General features: G+C 44.6%; 1 protein-coding gene and 1 long non-coding RNA gene across 9 annotated transcripts in view; one reads left to right on the forward strand and one right to left on the reverse strand.

Annotated features, from left to right (window-relative positions):
* The first annotated feature begins 3 nt into the window (after positions 1-3).
* On the forward strand, positions 4-3920 carry LOC309335750. The gene is made up of 2 exons (XR_014153707.1): positions 4-704; positions 2123-3920. It is a non-coding gene; the product is annotated as an uncharacterized lncRNA (long non-coding RNA).
* The window catches only part of EPN3 (epsin 3), a 34539-nt gene continuing 22951 nt past the window's right edge, over positions 3387-14974 (reverse strand). For 2 of the 8 annotated variants that reach the window (XM_081850767.1, XM_081850766.1), the window contains exons 4-10: positions 12890-12973; positions 11971-12075; positions 10917-11094; positions 9355-9669; positions 8407-8496; positions 6398-6628; positions 3387-5614 (exon numbers count right to left, since the gene is read on the reverse strand). In XM_081850767.1, coding sequence (XP_081706893.1) covers positions 5289-5614; positions 6398-6628; positions 8407-8496; positions 9355-9669; positions 10917-11094; positions 11971-12075; positions 12890-12973 — 1329 coding nt within the window. In that variant the 3' untranslated portion in view covers positions 3387-5288. The remainder of the gene's footprint in view (positions 5615-6397; positions 6629-8406; positions 8497-9354; positions 9670-10916; positions 11095-11970; positions 12076-12889; positions 12974-14974) is intronic. The other 6 variants (XM_081850769.1, XM_081850768.1, XM_081850772.1 and 3 more) reach the window with 6 other exon arrangements.

The following is a 14974-nucleotide window of genomic DNA, read 5'->3' on the forward strand; positions in this document are numbered from 1 at the left end:
TTTTTCCTTGAGTTTTAAAGGTGCGGCTTATTTGCAGGTATGGCTTATATTCGGGCCAATACGGTATAAATCAAAATGCAAAAAACAGCCTATGAAGCAAGTAGGGACCACATCCACATCACTGCTTCTAACCCCCTGCCTTAAAATGCCCTTGGGGGCCAGAAAATGAAGGAAGAGAGCACCCTCACCGCTTCTACCCGTCCAAATAAAAATGGTGCTTGGTGCTGGAAAAAGGCAAGCCACTTCAGAAAAGCCTGCTGGATCAGACCATCTAGCTGAGCTTCTTGTTTCCCACAGTGGCCAACCAGGACGATGCACCTGGAAAGCCCAAAAAGAGAATATGGGGGGGCTTGTCCCACAACTGTTCCCCAGGGACTGGTATTCAGAGGCATGTTGACTCTGGTCCTGACTGAAGGTAGCATGTACCTATCTACATCATGGCTAATAGCCATTGATAGCCTAAATGTTCATTAAATTGTCTATTTCCCTTCTAAATTGGTGGCCATCACTGCTTCTTGGGGCAACAAATTCCTTAACGCCCTATGCATTTTTCAGTTAGATACATTAATGAAAACAGCAGCTCTGATGGAGCCAATCTCTGCAGGCTTTTCTGAAGTTTCAGAGTGGTGGCACAGAATATGAGCTTTATATACTGTCAGCATATAAAAGACATGAAGCATATTGGCTGGGGAACTGCCAAGTCAGTGAGTATACTTACCCGCAAACTTGTGTGTCAGCATCTTAATGATCAGATTTAAATCCCACACATGCCCATTTGAAACTGGGAATTTAGTCTGTTTTTTCCTATGCCTGGGCAGAAACAAATCTAACTGAAATAGTCTAATCTCATCTACCTAAAGGTTTGTTTGCTTGTTTTAATTTTAAATGGCACTTTCCAAGCTACTATATTGAATTGAAGCTACTATCAAATTGTGGAGGGGCATGGTACTTGTCAGATATCATTTATGATAAAAGCTTTCACAAAATCAGAGTAGCAACCAGTCACAAAACCCCGTTGATAATTGGGTTATAATTCATTAACTTCTCAAGAGATAACCTAAAACAGATCCTCCTCTGTCCCACATCACTATTGTTGCTTTATATCAGGGTGGGCCATCTGTGGCCCTCCAAATGTTGTTAAACTGCAATCCCCAACTGAGCATGCTGGCTGGAGATGAAGGGAGCTAGAGTCAAGAAGATATGGGGAAACAAATATTCCCCATTCCTTTCTCAACCTTCATTTCTAAGCCTCTTGCAGCAGTGATTTGTGATATCCTTATGAACCTTCCAACAAGTCTCTGCATTTTGATTACGTTTATCTTGCCCTTAGAGCAGGGGGTGGGGGGAACCTGTGGCTCACGAGATGTTGGACTGCAATGTCTATTGTCCCTGACCATTGGCCATGCTGGCTGGTGTTGATGGGAGCTGTAGTCCAACAACATTTGAAGTGCCACAGGCTCCCATCCCTGCCTTGTTGCTGGTTATCACTCGGCTTACTTTACAGCAACCATTTCCAATGCAAATCTAGACTACATTGCTATAATGATGCTCTTAGAAAAGATGAGATACCTTTCTACTAGCATAGTATACATACCTCATGGCATACAGTGACACATGTAGACGTTTCAATGCTGAGTAATGGGTTCATCAAACCTATTATTTAAATATTGCGAATGAATGGTTTAAAAAAACCAAGTTTCTTTGGAAACATTACGAAGTTCAATAGCTGGAGTCAAACAGAAAGGACTTCTCTTGTGACTGAGCTAAGAGGTTATTTTATTTTAATCGCTGTATTTGGGCCCTTCCAAAATAGGTTAAGAGAAAGATCAGAGCAGCACTCTCCACACTTGTGAGTCCCAGCAACTGGTATTATGGGTGGTTGGGGTGAGCGGCATTTTGTATCAAAATGCCATTGTAGTGCAAACCTGTCCAGTGTGGACAGCCAAAGTTATAGTGAGACTTTTTTGGGCTCCTGTGCTTGTAATTAACCGCTTGCTTGAAACTTCTGCCTGTGTTATTGCATCTTGTTAAGCACAGCAGCAGGATTACTGATACCCCTTCATTACCATTAATAGAATCTCTGTTTTATTTTGTTTTGTGGTTCATCACCAATATTCTACAGCAACCTGAACAAACAATAAAATGACCAGAAGCTACAAGTAGGTAACTTTTAATTAACATTGCAGAGTTCTTTTGCTAACCAATACTTCCTAATGAAGCATTATAGAAGGCCACGCTAATGGGCCCTGGCATAGAAGCAACCTGTGTCTTCCTGACCCAATGTAAATGAAATAACTGTACCAGGCATTAAAGAGAATCCTGGTTTTGAGATTGCTTTTAAACCAAAGAGTGTCAGACCATGTTAACTGTTGCCCAGGGGAAGATCTAGGTGATGCTCTCTCATTACCTGTGCTGGCAAGCAATAAACAAATGCCCAGGGAATGCAGCCATGCAAGACTGTAAATGGTTTTAATTTGCCAGCAAGAATATCAGTGAATTTTCCATTACATTCATCTCAAGGGGAACTATAGACCAGTGCTGAATATTCTTCTTTTTAGCATGGACTGCAGAAACCCAGGCCACTCAAATGCAATTCAAAACAAATCAGCACACGTCTAGCTTGTTGCCTTAACATGGCAAACAAGAGATATGCTGATTTGTTTTGAACTTGAGTTAGCAGCTTTCATCCATTTCAGCTCGGAAAGGACTCAACTTCCTGCAGTTAGCAAATAACTCCACTAGACTACAATCTTGTTTGTCAACACAGGTTGCTAAAGAAGACTGCTCAAGGAGCTCAAAAATCTGCCTGTTTTTGATCACATGGTGTACCATGGATTCTAGTTATTAATTAGCATAAGGACATTTGTACCGTCAAGGCATTTCAAAACAGCCTGGAGGTCCAGCTACTGCATTATCATGCTCTTTCCAACAGTGAATAGTCAGCAAAGCTCACAAGGAGTTGCATGCAGGTGGGAAAATGTTTGCCTGTTGAGAGTGAGGGCAAGGGACATTGCTGACACTCTGAATTGTCTTTGTACTGTTGTCACATAACCATATTTGAATGGTGATTTCATGTCATGGCAATTGTCCATTTATACTAAGACCGAAGAGCTTTGGCCTGGCTCTGAATTGAGTGGCCTGTATAGCTGGAAAGACGAAACCCTAGTTTTCAAACAAAGATGTAACTGAAGCAGCTGTCAATAGAGGCAGTGTGCAGGCATAAAAGAAGTAAATAGTCGGGCTATTAAAAGAAAGCAGGACACCTCCTCCCCACAAGCCACTCTTTTCCTTCGAAAAGTGTGCAACCTTAGTTGAGATCAAACCTGAAGAGAAGGAAGGTGATTTAACACAGAAAAGAAATCCATTATGAAGTGTGAAACCTCAAGCATATTTGAACTTTTTATTGACTTATTTCCCTCCCCCCTCTTTATGTTCCATTATAGCCAGAAAAGTTGTATTGGTATGATGATTGCTTAAGCATAGGCAACAAAACTTCAATGATTGTACCACAATGCTTTCCATGCCTGGCCCCCTATTCACATCCCACCTCAAGCTTATTCTAGCTGGATCAGTGCTCCACAAACATCTTGTCCTGCAGATGAATCTTGTATTGGCATGCTGAAATCCTAGATTAAGACACAGTTGGTAACTGGGATTTAACTTCATGCTGTACATACACTCTGTCTCTGCCATTCCAGCTTGGAAGGAGAGGTTGGCTGAATTGAATATAACGCACCTATTGATACATTTATCTCTCTCTCTCTCTCGAGTTTTTAAAGCAAGTTTAAGCCCCAAAATGAAATGCTCCAAGGCCATCAAGCACAATAATAAAGTTTTATCATCACGGAGTCAGGATTCCCGACATCATATTCAAACAATGACCTCCATCATTTGCCTCCATTAAAGCAGTCCAGAACTTCCTCGTGAGTTTTGCAAAATTCATTCAAACACCCTTTTCCACTGTGGAATCTGCACTTTCTGGAGTGCCCCTCAGTCGCAGGTATCCCATGTTTTTGAGTTTGTGGCTTCAGAGGTAGGCGCTGGGGACAGCAACAAAAGTCTGTGATCAAGCATATAACTAAGAGGTTGTCCATGATGATAACAAAGGAGAAACTGGATTCCTCAAATGATTACTGAGGGGTCAAAGGAAAACGTTGTTCAGACCGAAGGAGGCAGAAACGCAAGTGGCAGAGACATCGGATTTGGAATGAAAGAACATCTGGGCAGAAACAAGAGACTGAGAATTGTGCTCTCCTAGTGCAAAGTGTAATGCTTCTTCAGAATCCTGAGCATCCAAGTTCAGGAGATTTTTTTTTTACAAGGCAAGTTTCTAGCCTGGCTAGTAATTTGGGCAAATTTGCTACTCAAGAATTAGAAGCCAGAAGAGGTTGGGCCAGACTTCCAGTGGTCAGTTCTTGATGCTGTTACACCTGCTTCCCATAACCAGTCTCAAAACGTATCAACTTTGCTCCAAAAATTGTAAGCAGAATGAAGGGTGCACGAAGAAGAATGTGTGTGCAGTTGGTTTGCTGCTGCTGCTGCTGCTGCTGCTTATTTTTACAGTCAGGAAGGTTTCTAGTTGCAGACTTCTGAATATATGTATTCCCCCCCCCCCAATAGTGTAACTGGAGGACAAGAGCAACTGAGGAAGAAACTGCCCTTCATTAAGGGACCCAGTGAAAGTGACTGTGGAAAAAGAAATTGGATTTCCTCCTCTAATGTATAACAGTGCTATACTTGCTGACCTATCCTGATTTCCAGAAGTGAGACTGTCATGCACACAGTGCCACTGCAAGCCTTGGCAAAACGTTTTTGTGTTTTCCATGCAGGTTATGAAATAATTTGATTCCCTTCCCTCTGAAGGGACAATCTTCCATGAGTTAATTTTTATTTTATCCTAGCCTCTGTGTGTACCAACATAAAAGCACTGGAGAATGAAGACCCTTGAAAACTCAAGCCCTTCTTAAAAGATCTCCCATCTCCTGGGTACCCATCAAAACATGGCCAGCTAGTGGCAGGGATGACCTAGTTCTCCATCAGAGGCAGCTGACTCCAGGCAATGTTCAACATGATGGAGCGATTGGTTCTTCTGTAGGCCACCAAACAAGGAGATTCTTGCTTATGAATCTCTTTGGCTTAGGCAGAAACTAGAGAAGAGTTTCCAGGGAGACGTTTCCCCCCACCCCCATCAAAACTAATGTGCCCATAAAGCCATTTTGCATGGGAGGTTTTCCATAGCAGCTGGGGAAGGAGCAAGAGAACAGTTTGCATGACACAAACAAGTCTTCTCAGAGGAAAGGGTTCATACCGCCTTGAGAAGGTAGTGGCGGGGGACCTGAGCCAGACAGTGGTAGGAGAGGTTGAGGCAAGTTGCCAGGTAGCTCTGGGAAAGGCCCTGCTCCAGTCTGAGGGAAGGCACTCATGGAGGCCGGGAGGGCCATCGCTGGTGGGATGCTGCTGAGTGGGAGAGGGAGTGAAGCACTGTAGGTCATGGAGTTCATGGTCATCCCCATAGCTATGGTGGGCACTGGGGAGCTGGTCCGCATCTGGTTGAGAGTTGGTTTGGGCTGGTCCATGACGTTGAATGGGTTAGTGGGAGAAGGTGTGCTGAGACCTGGAAGAAGGAGAGGGAGGGAGAGAAGCCATCAGCACAACATTCCAAAGGTCAGAGGCCAAGGAAGTGAAGCTCCCCTCCCCCTGTTTTTTAAAAAATGCACACAAATATGGCAGTATCTACAACCATGTGACCCAAACACTCTAATGTTAAATAAGGAAAGTGTGGAAACGTGTTGCTGAGGGTTCCCATTTTGCCACATATTTTGAGTTCCAAGTTTTGGAGTCAAAAGCAGAGAAGGCCTGAGCACCAATCACGGCAACTGGCAAATATCAACATGCCTAGTATGGAAGAAGTCTGAAATTTCTGACAAGGACTGGTTTCAGTGAAGAAATGGGCCCAGTAAAAAGAGGAGGGGAGGAAGAATAGCAGCTCTGTGTGGCAGGCGTTAGGGAGCGGACTGTACAATGGGGAACTAATGTGCTAGGCTGAGTGCAATCAAATGTGGGCACCAAACAAGATTGAGACAAGGCATGTTGCTGCCTGAAGCAAATGGTAAGATGGACCCCCCCCCCTATTCCACATATAAACACTGACCAAACTGACTGGCAATAAGAAAGCATCTTCCACTGCACCTGAGGTCAGTAGGCTAGCTCCAGGAGTGTAGGGCAGCCATGTGACACACACAGTTCTGTCCATCACATGAACACTACCTCCCATCTGCTGCCAGGGGCAGCTGCCGGACCCCAGTTGGCCTAATGGTAGGGCCAGCCACGTTACAAAAATATGGGCAAAACTGTGGGACAGAATTGCTAATGGATCTATTCTGCCTATAAGGCCTACCTGCCAGAAATGGATTACGAGACATCAGGTTCTGAGGGGCTGTGACCAAGGAGTCCAGATTAACCAGAGAAGAGGCATTTGGGCCAAGAAAGGCCTCTGGTGTTTTGCTGTCTTTCTTCTCCTTCTTTGAATCAGGAAGAGAGTCTCCTAAACCTGCAATATCAAAAACGTCCTTATTCTTGACTCCATTCTCTTTCGTGCTTGGAATAAGGTCACCAAACAGGTCCACATCTACCAACAATAAGAGAGAGAGAGAGAGAGGGAGGATGTGTTATTTCTGTTCCTTTTCACTGAGATACTCCATGGTTTGCCCCACATTTCCTGCTGGGTTCTCATTTAATCAATTAATTATTCAGTCCTTTCTTAGATGTACTGTATTGGCTCATCTTCAGATGAAGTTCTCAGAGTGGCTAATGATAAAAAAGATGAATGAAAACAATAGCTTGATAGATAGAATAAAAAAAATCACTACAGTGGAAAAACAAAAACAGAAAGCAAATGGAATAACTCAGTTGTGTGCATCTGATCATTCTGTCAGTGCAAGCATTTCTGTTTCCCAAACAGAATGATCCCTCTCCTCCCTCTGCACAGGTTCTCCTTAACCTCCTGAATGGATTTGGGGGAGTTGTGAGGAGAGGAAATGGGGAAGCCTTATTGCCCTAGTGGGAAACCTTGCATTAGCTTCCGCTAGCATGCCTGCTTAGTTGGGCCAGAGCAACAATAAAACTCCATCTCAAAGATTCTTATGCATTCTAATAGAACTACAAGGACTGGGCAAATACAAAGGTGTTAAGTTGACATCACAAAGAGAAAGAGAATGGCACCAAGCAAATCTCTCTTGAGAAGGTATCCCAAAGGTGAGGCACCAGTTGATGATCATAACATTTAGAGAAGGGCCTAAGAAGGGCCAATCAGGCTCCTGCAGGGGGAGGAATCCTCTAGGTCAGCCTTCCACAAGAGATCTTTTGGACTACTACTCTCATCAGCTCCAGCCAACCAGCATAGCCAGTGGTCAGGGATAATAGGAGTTGTAGTCCAACAACATCTGGGGGAGGCACCAGATTGATGAAACCATTTAGGGCTTGAAAAAGGCTAAAACAAGCACATTGGACATGGAATCTATTTCACGCTGCATTCTTCCACAATCCTTTATACTTAAGATTCCACCGTTTCCAAAGATGCACTTCCGTGTGTGTGACTTACATTAGCAGGTGTACAACCTACCAGTTCAATCTCCAGTTAAAAGGAACTTAATTTCCAGAATAGGGAAAGATATGTGCCTAAATGCCCCTGGAGGGCTGCTGCCCATAACAATAAACATTGCTGCTGTGGATGTGTCATTGCTCAAAGTATAAAGCATTGCTTACATAATTGTCCTAATGCTCAGCGCTGCCTTCCTTTACCACACATTTGTTGCTGTCTCATCGTTCAAGTCCCACTTTAAAGCTTTTTCTCTAAGGCGTTTCCCTCCCTCCCAAACTCTACTGCAAATTGGGATTGCTGCTAGAAACCTTTTGTGGGTAATGCATTCTAATATAACCTTTGAACATGGACATTTTTTAAAAAAATCCATCTTAGGAGCTCCTAATGTTAGCCATCTCTAGTCCTACTCACTGCCAATGTGGGAAATCAGACCAGAATGGAAACTCTAGAGCAGCTTTCCCCAACCTTGTGCTATCCAGATTTTTTGGACTACAATTCCAATCAACCCCAGGCCCTGTGGCCAATAATCAGGGATTATGAGAATGGGAGCCCAACACATCTGGATGGCACCAGGTTGGGGAAAGCTGCTCTGGAGCTTTAAGACTAGAACTAATCATCAAAACATGATAGGTGTAAGCAAGGGCAAAGCCATGGACTTATTTTCCAGCAGGATGCATACTATGAAACAAAAGAAGTGGGAGAAGAAAAGTAGTATGTGTGAAATTTACCTCCATGGCAGCCGTCAAAATTATAGAATCAAAATGATGCCTGAAAGTGCATATGGAGGACCTGTCCCTTTCACTTACCTACTGGGCTGTTGGATTTCCCAGAACTGTCATGTTCTGGCTGATCCATGTGTTCAGGTAGTTTTGCAAACAAGTCAAAAGCAGCACTGCCTATGGAGGAGTTGAAGACAGAAAGAAAGCTTAGGGGAGGGGGCGCTAAATGAGTTGGGCCCACCCCCTTTTGAGTGAGTAGGACTGGCTCTGTCCACCCCATTTCAACACCACTGCTGAGTTCGGGGAAAACGGGTAACAATAAATCCCCAACGTTGTCCTTCCCAATGGAAACCAAGAACAGGGGAAAGAGTTCCCACAAGCATTCCCTTTGGGAGCTCTCGAAAAGTGGTGGCCGGGAATGCGCTTATCCTCTCCCTCCATCACCAGTTTGTTGCTTGGAACTGGGAGCCAATCAGCAGCAGCGGGGAAGAGGTGGTCCTGCTGCTGACGCTACGTGAAGCTCCACATGGAACTCTCTCGTGTCAATAGATGAAAGAGATACACATGCACAACCTGGCACGATAGCTGCTGGTCCCATCTCTATTGCATGTGCTTCTAGGCTCTCTCCTATGGTTTGCCACTTGGGTACTCACCTGGAGAGATCTGCTTCTCACCCTAAGTAAAGGTAAAGGCACCCCTGACCATTAGGTCCAGTCGTGGCCGTCTCTGGGGTTGCGGCGCTCATCTCACTTGGCAGGAGCAGGGACCGAGCAACGGGAGCTCACCCTGTCGCGGGGATTCGAACCGCCAACCTTCTGATCGGCAAGTTCTAGGCTCTGTGGTTTAATCCACAGTGCCACCCGTGTCCCGCTTCTCACCCTAGCTGAGTAGATAAACAGCACATGACATGGCTCACATAAAGCAAGAGAGTTGGGGAAATTGCAGCTGGCAGTTTTGAAGGAAGGAATGGGAAACCGGACAATTCTACAGATTAGGTGGCATTGAGGACTACAAGTGAAAAAGAGCTTCTCTTACCAGACGTGGAAGACTTCTCCACAGTCCCTCCCCAAGGGTCAGCAGCAGAAGCAGTGCCTGCAGGAACTAGTGCAGGGGGTGAGGACTTTCCCCAGGGGTCCGAAGACGAGACACTCGAAGGCAGGGATTTGACCCCCCATGGATCAGAAGAGGAAGCAGAGGAGGAAGAGGCATGAGGAAGGTTCCAAGGCCCTGGAGAGGCTTGATTGGTAGAACATGCTGTCTTACTTAGAGCATCCCCTGAAGATACGGGCACCCAAGGGTCTGCCGTGGGGCCCCAGGATGTTCCTGTCGATTCCACAGTGGACTTGGTATCTGGAGGGGGAGAAAGGAGTGTCAAGGGAAACAAAATGAAGACAAAACAAAATAAAAAAATTCCTTCCAGTAGCACCTTAAAGACCAACTAAGTTAGTTCTTGGTATGAGCTTTCGTGTGCATGCACACTTCTTCAGATAAGTGTGCATGCACACGAAAGCTCATACCAATAACTAACTTAGTTGGTCTTTAAGGTGCTACTGGAAGGATTTTTTTTATTTTGTTTTGACTATGGCAGACCAACACAGCTACCTATCTGTAAAATGAAGACAGAATGTGGACAGGGAAAATGAAAAAGGAATAAATAAAGAAATAGTATTGATGAAGCTAGAAGCAGATGAATGGGTACAGCATTAGAGATGTTACCTGGTTTAAGAAATCTTAGTTAGATTAGATAAATTTATTGTCATTGTCCATATATACACAGTATACACTAGTTGATCAGTTGCATGAGAATTACCGTATTTTTTGCTCTATAAGACTCACTTTTTCCCTCCTAAAAGGTAAGGGGAAATGTGTGTGTGTCTTATGGAGCGAATGCAGGCTGCGCAGCTATCCCAGAAGCCAGAACAGCAGTGGGATTGCTGCTTTCGCGGCACAGCGATCCCTCTTGCTGTTCTGCCTTCTGAGATTCAGAATATTTTTTTCCTTGTTTTCCTCCTTCAAAAACTGGTCTGGTGCATCTTATAGAGCGAAAAATATGGTAATTGATTAAATGTGCACAAGTCTGCACATCAACGTGTTTTGAAGAGTGGGGAACATGTTTAGATGATGGACATATATGACCCAAAAGGGACTATTATAGAAGGAACATCCCAAGCGTGAGACACAAGGTGGGGGCAGGAGAGAAAGTCCCTTCTTCCAAGATGGCACCTGCTTGTAGTAATAATTAACATGTTTAAAGAGAAAAAACTGCCTACCCCTCCAGTAACCAGGGCACCTTCTTCGTCCATAATAATAATAATAACAAACTTAAGCCAAGGCTGGGGAATCTGTTGCCCACCGAATGATGGACTCCATCTCCCATTCGCAATGCTGGCTGGGGCTGATGGGAGTTAGGAGTCCAACAGCATCATCTGGAAGGCAACAGGTTCCCTATCCCTGATTTAAGCAAATGCTGCAGCCCATAGCAGAACCATAGCAAACAATGGGTTAACATTTGCCCAAGCTGGCTGAAAGCATGGGTGGAATGGGAGAGGTGTGTGGGTGGAATGGAGAAAGAAGAAAGAGGCTGCAAAGATCCTTACTGTTATGCTCCCAAGAAGTAGACAAGGACAGAGCTGGAGGAGAGAAGGCTGCATCATGATTCCAAACCTCAACAGATCGATTGTTGCCCCCACCTGGAATATCCCATGGGTCAGCTGAAGTGTGGGTAGAAGTGATCGGTGCCGGTCCAAAAATGTCTGCCAGCTCCAGCACAGAAGACTGGAAAGATACAAAGGGATAAAATGTATTAGGACCTAGAGATCCCAAGAACATGTGCGCTTCAAACTGCACCAAGACTGTACAGGTTTGGAAGCTATCAAAAAAGCAGAAGGCTTCCCTCTACTCTCCCGAGGCATGGTGTTGCAATTTCTCCCTCCCTTAAGAGCTTTAGAAAGTAAAATTCTACACAAGATTCCAGGCTATGAGTGTGTGAATGGTCTCTTAATTGCTTGATGCTGTTGGATTGTTAGAGCTAACACCAATGCATGGAAGAAGCATTGGTACCTCATGTAAGCTCTTCTGAGTGTAGCAGGATCTATGTGCAATAAATAGATGAATGAAAACCACCAGTGGACGTGGCTCCAGAATACAGTGGTACCTCGGGTTAAGAACTTAATTCGTTCCAGTGGTCCGTTCTTAACCTGAAACTGTTCTTAACCTGAGGTACCACTTTAGCTAATGGGGCCTCCTGCTGCCACCGCAAGATTTCTGTTCTCATCCTGAGGTAAAGTTCTTAACCTGAGGTACTATTTCTGGGTTAGCAGAATCTGTAACCTGAAGCGTCTGTAACCTGAAGGGTCTGTAACCTGAAGTACCACTGTAAATGGAGTATGAGCAACTGACCAGTTTTCTTCAGTTTGACTGTTAATTTTAGGGGCAACTCTCACGACAAATTCTCATTCTGTAACCAGCAGTGAGTGGGAAGGACTTCAGCCCCAGGATTACCAATTTGCAATTCCATCTGAAGCAGCAGCCACCGTAGATACTTCAGAGAGATCAATGGGGCTAGCACAGGTGGAATACAAAATGGCACACACCAAAGCAAGTATTTATGTATGTCCACCACAATATAGCCAAGCAGCTGGTGCCTCCTACCTGACTTTTCTTGGTCTTTTCTTCTTCTTCTTCTTCCACACCCTGGTGACTTTCTTCCAATGCCCTCTGCAGTAGTGAGTTTTCTCCTTGCCATGCCCTCACTTCCTGTAATCAAAATGAACAGCCAACGGGGTATGAGCTGAATACAAGAAAAATGAAAGATTATTTCATACTGATTATTTCATACTGGCCATCATTTAGGTAAGCGTGGCAACTGCCCTTTCCATTTCCATACTTCTATACCCCATGTTAAACTGTTCTCTGTTAGGAACAGTTAGTTTTTAGAACAATGTAAGTTATATTTTAAAAATACCAGCCAGAAAAGACCCAGAAGGCAGAAAGAAGCGGACATAGCTGGGTGTGAGGTAGGAATTGGGGGAGGGGGGGTCTAGAATTCTTTCATCTTAAAAAGAAAAGTGAGAAGGTTTTGAGTCCAAGGGCCAGTTGCAATTTTACATATACTTACTTGGAAATAAGCCCCATTGAGCCCCATGGGGCTTATTTTCAAGAAGATATGCTTTGGATTATGTTTGGTGTTTCATTATCAATGTGAAAAGAGGCAATTTCACCATCCTTGGACTGGTTTTCAAATGTTGGGTTTCGACAAATTTCCACAACTGATCAGAGTTATCCAGAGATACCCAGTCTTGAGTTCCCAAGTCTCTGAAACTATCTCCTATGTGAGTCAAGATTTCTTTCAGAACCGTGAGGACCACATGGATATTTTCTGGAAATACCAACTCTGAGGCCTGTGGCAAACGGAACAAGATGTACAGAATTTCTAGACTCTTCTGGAGATAGCAGCATTGTCTCAGAAAGGAGCCACCAAGCTTAGGCCAAAAGCTTTCCCACTTAAAGAGGCGTGAATTCAAGAAGAGGAAAGTTAAAAGTGCCCTTTCACCACCTGGGTTTGGGATACCTTCTCATGCTCCTGTTTGCTCAGGGTAAGCGCTATCTGTAATTGCAAGTCTTCATCTGTGCTGGAGACTGGAGGAAGTGGCTGCTGACAATGAAGGAGAATGGGGTAAAAGTTTGTTCCTGCTCCAGGGCTTTGGATTCAGTCATTCATTTCTGGGTCACAACCTTCCAAACCCACCCCCTTACCCTTTATAATCAAAGAGCAAGATGGCTTTGAATCCAGCCATGCAACTGTTCAACTAGCTTTGCCCATTTAGATACCCATCCCACAAATCTTTAATGCCTATTCTTTCACAAAGTTTGGAGTCCCTCCCCTCCAACCCTTGCTTCTATTTATTTCCACCCACACCCATATATTTACACATGGCTTGCTTACAATAATGCTAAATCACCTCTCAGCAAAAAAATAAATAATAAAAAGCAGCTGCTGCCCAAACATTAAAAATGCAAGCATCCAAATAAATCCATAAAACAGTAACTAAATAAAAGCAACCGTCACCAGGACATGAATGATAGCAGCTAGGTTTCTATATTTCAGTCATAGGAGGTGCAGATAGTGAACTAACTAGAGCTCGCACTCTGATTCATGGCCGCCACCTGAGAATCTAAGAGCATCCTCAAACTATGAACCTTATGGATGTGTGTGATCCTAATCAAGCACTGGCATTTCCTCAACCAACAGACATTTCAGCCAAGTTCTCCAGATACTAGTCTCTCAAGTCCTTGCCCTGAAATGGCAGGAGTTGCTTTCATTTAATTTGTTAAAGATTTCTACACTGCCCTTTGATTACAATTGTCCAGAGTACTTTACAATTGGTAAAGGTTAAAGACTGGCCTACAGTTACCCAAGGTCAGCCAGGTCTGTTGGGGCTCCCCCCCCCCACTTCCCAGCAGGAGATGAATCATTTCCTCATTTGAGAAACCCTAAAAGCAGTATTCACTCTTCTGCCATTCAGCCTGGCCAGCCTTCCATAGCTGGTCACCTTCTGCTGGGAAGGTCAATAACTGAAGAGGCATAGGGTTGTATTCAGTGCTGAGCCTGCTGTGCCCTGCTCATGAAGCAGAACTTCTTCCTCCTCTCCTCCTCCTGGTCTGTATGCCCCAGAATTCTGCTCCAGAGGGTCCCCTAACTCTCTGGAGCACATCTTGACTGTGTCTGGGTCAGGGATGCAGGGGGAAGAAAAGGAAGGGGAAATCCCGTTGTATGAGCAGAACAGCAGCGTTGGCTACAACCCATGTTCTGCTTCTGTCCCAGAAATGTCTCAGTACCTCATCTGCCTCTTCAAGTGAAATCAACTTAAGCTCATCCAAGCAACCTTGAGTAGCAGTGGCAGGACACTGAGCTCAATGTGACATCCAAGTCATGGCAGATGTGACTCAGTTTATCTGCAAAATGTTTTGCAAAGAAGTCGCAGTGGGCTTCTGATGGTTCTGTGGCTGGGATGCGGAACAATTGGTCCTCTAGAGATGTTGCTAGGCTACAACTCCCTTCATCCCTGACCGTAGGCAGTGCTGAGGTTGATGGAAGCTGGAGTCCAACAACAGCATCTCTTAAGTCCACAAGTTCACCATTCCCATTATATGTGTTCATCAGTGGATGGTTTTTTCTGCGGGAGCAGTGCCATGGCAGCAGGGAGGTTTTTGTGCATTTCCTACAAAGCCAGAAAGCTTTCCTTTGCCCTACTAGACCACTCAAGTGCAAACACCTACATATAAGAAAACAATCCCAGTAACCTTGCACAGACCTATAACGCCAAGATCTCAATCTACAATTAACAATAATGCACCAACAGCTTGTCATGTTGCACCCAACGACTTTCTACAGCTTTCTTCTTTTTTTTTAACCTTGGTGCCTGCCTACAGCTTTGGTTTTTGTTTGGACTTTTAGCAAGCTGGCTGGCTTCCCAAGGTAATGTAACCTGAGAGCTTGCCTTGCTGGCTGCTATGACCCTTCTGTCCTTTCTTCGGGCTGGAGCTTATCAAGAGTCGTTCCAAAACCCAGTTCCCTACAAGGAGGCTGATCAGCAGCAAACAGACGGTGGCACCAGCAGGGACGGCTGCTTTGTTACCCTAATAATGGGGGAAA

Source organism: Podarcis erhardii (assembly GCF_964252035.2).
Source record: "Podarcis erhardii genome assembly, chromosome: 2".
NCBI lineage: Eukaryota > Metazoa > Chordata > Lepidosauria > Squamata > Lacertidae > Podarcis > Podarcis erhardii.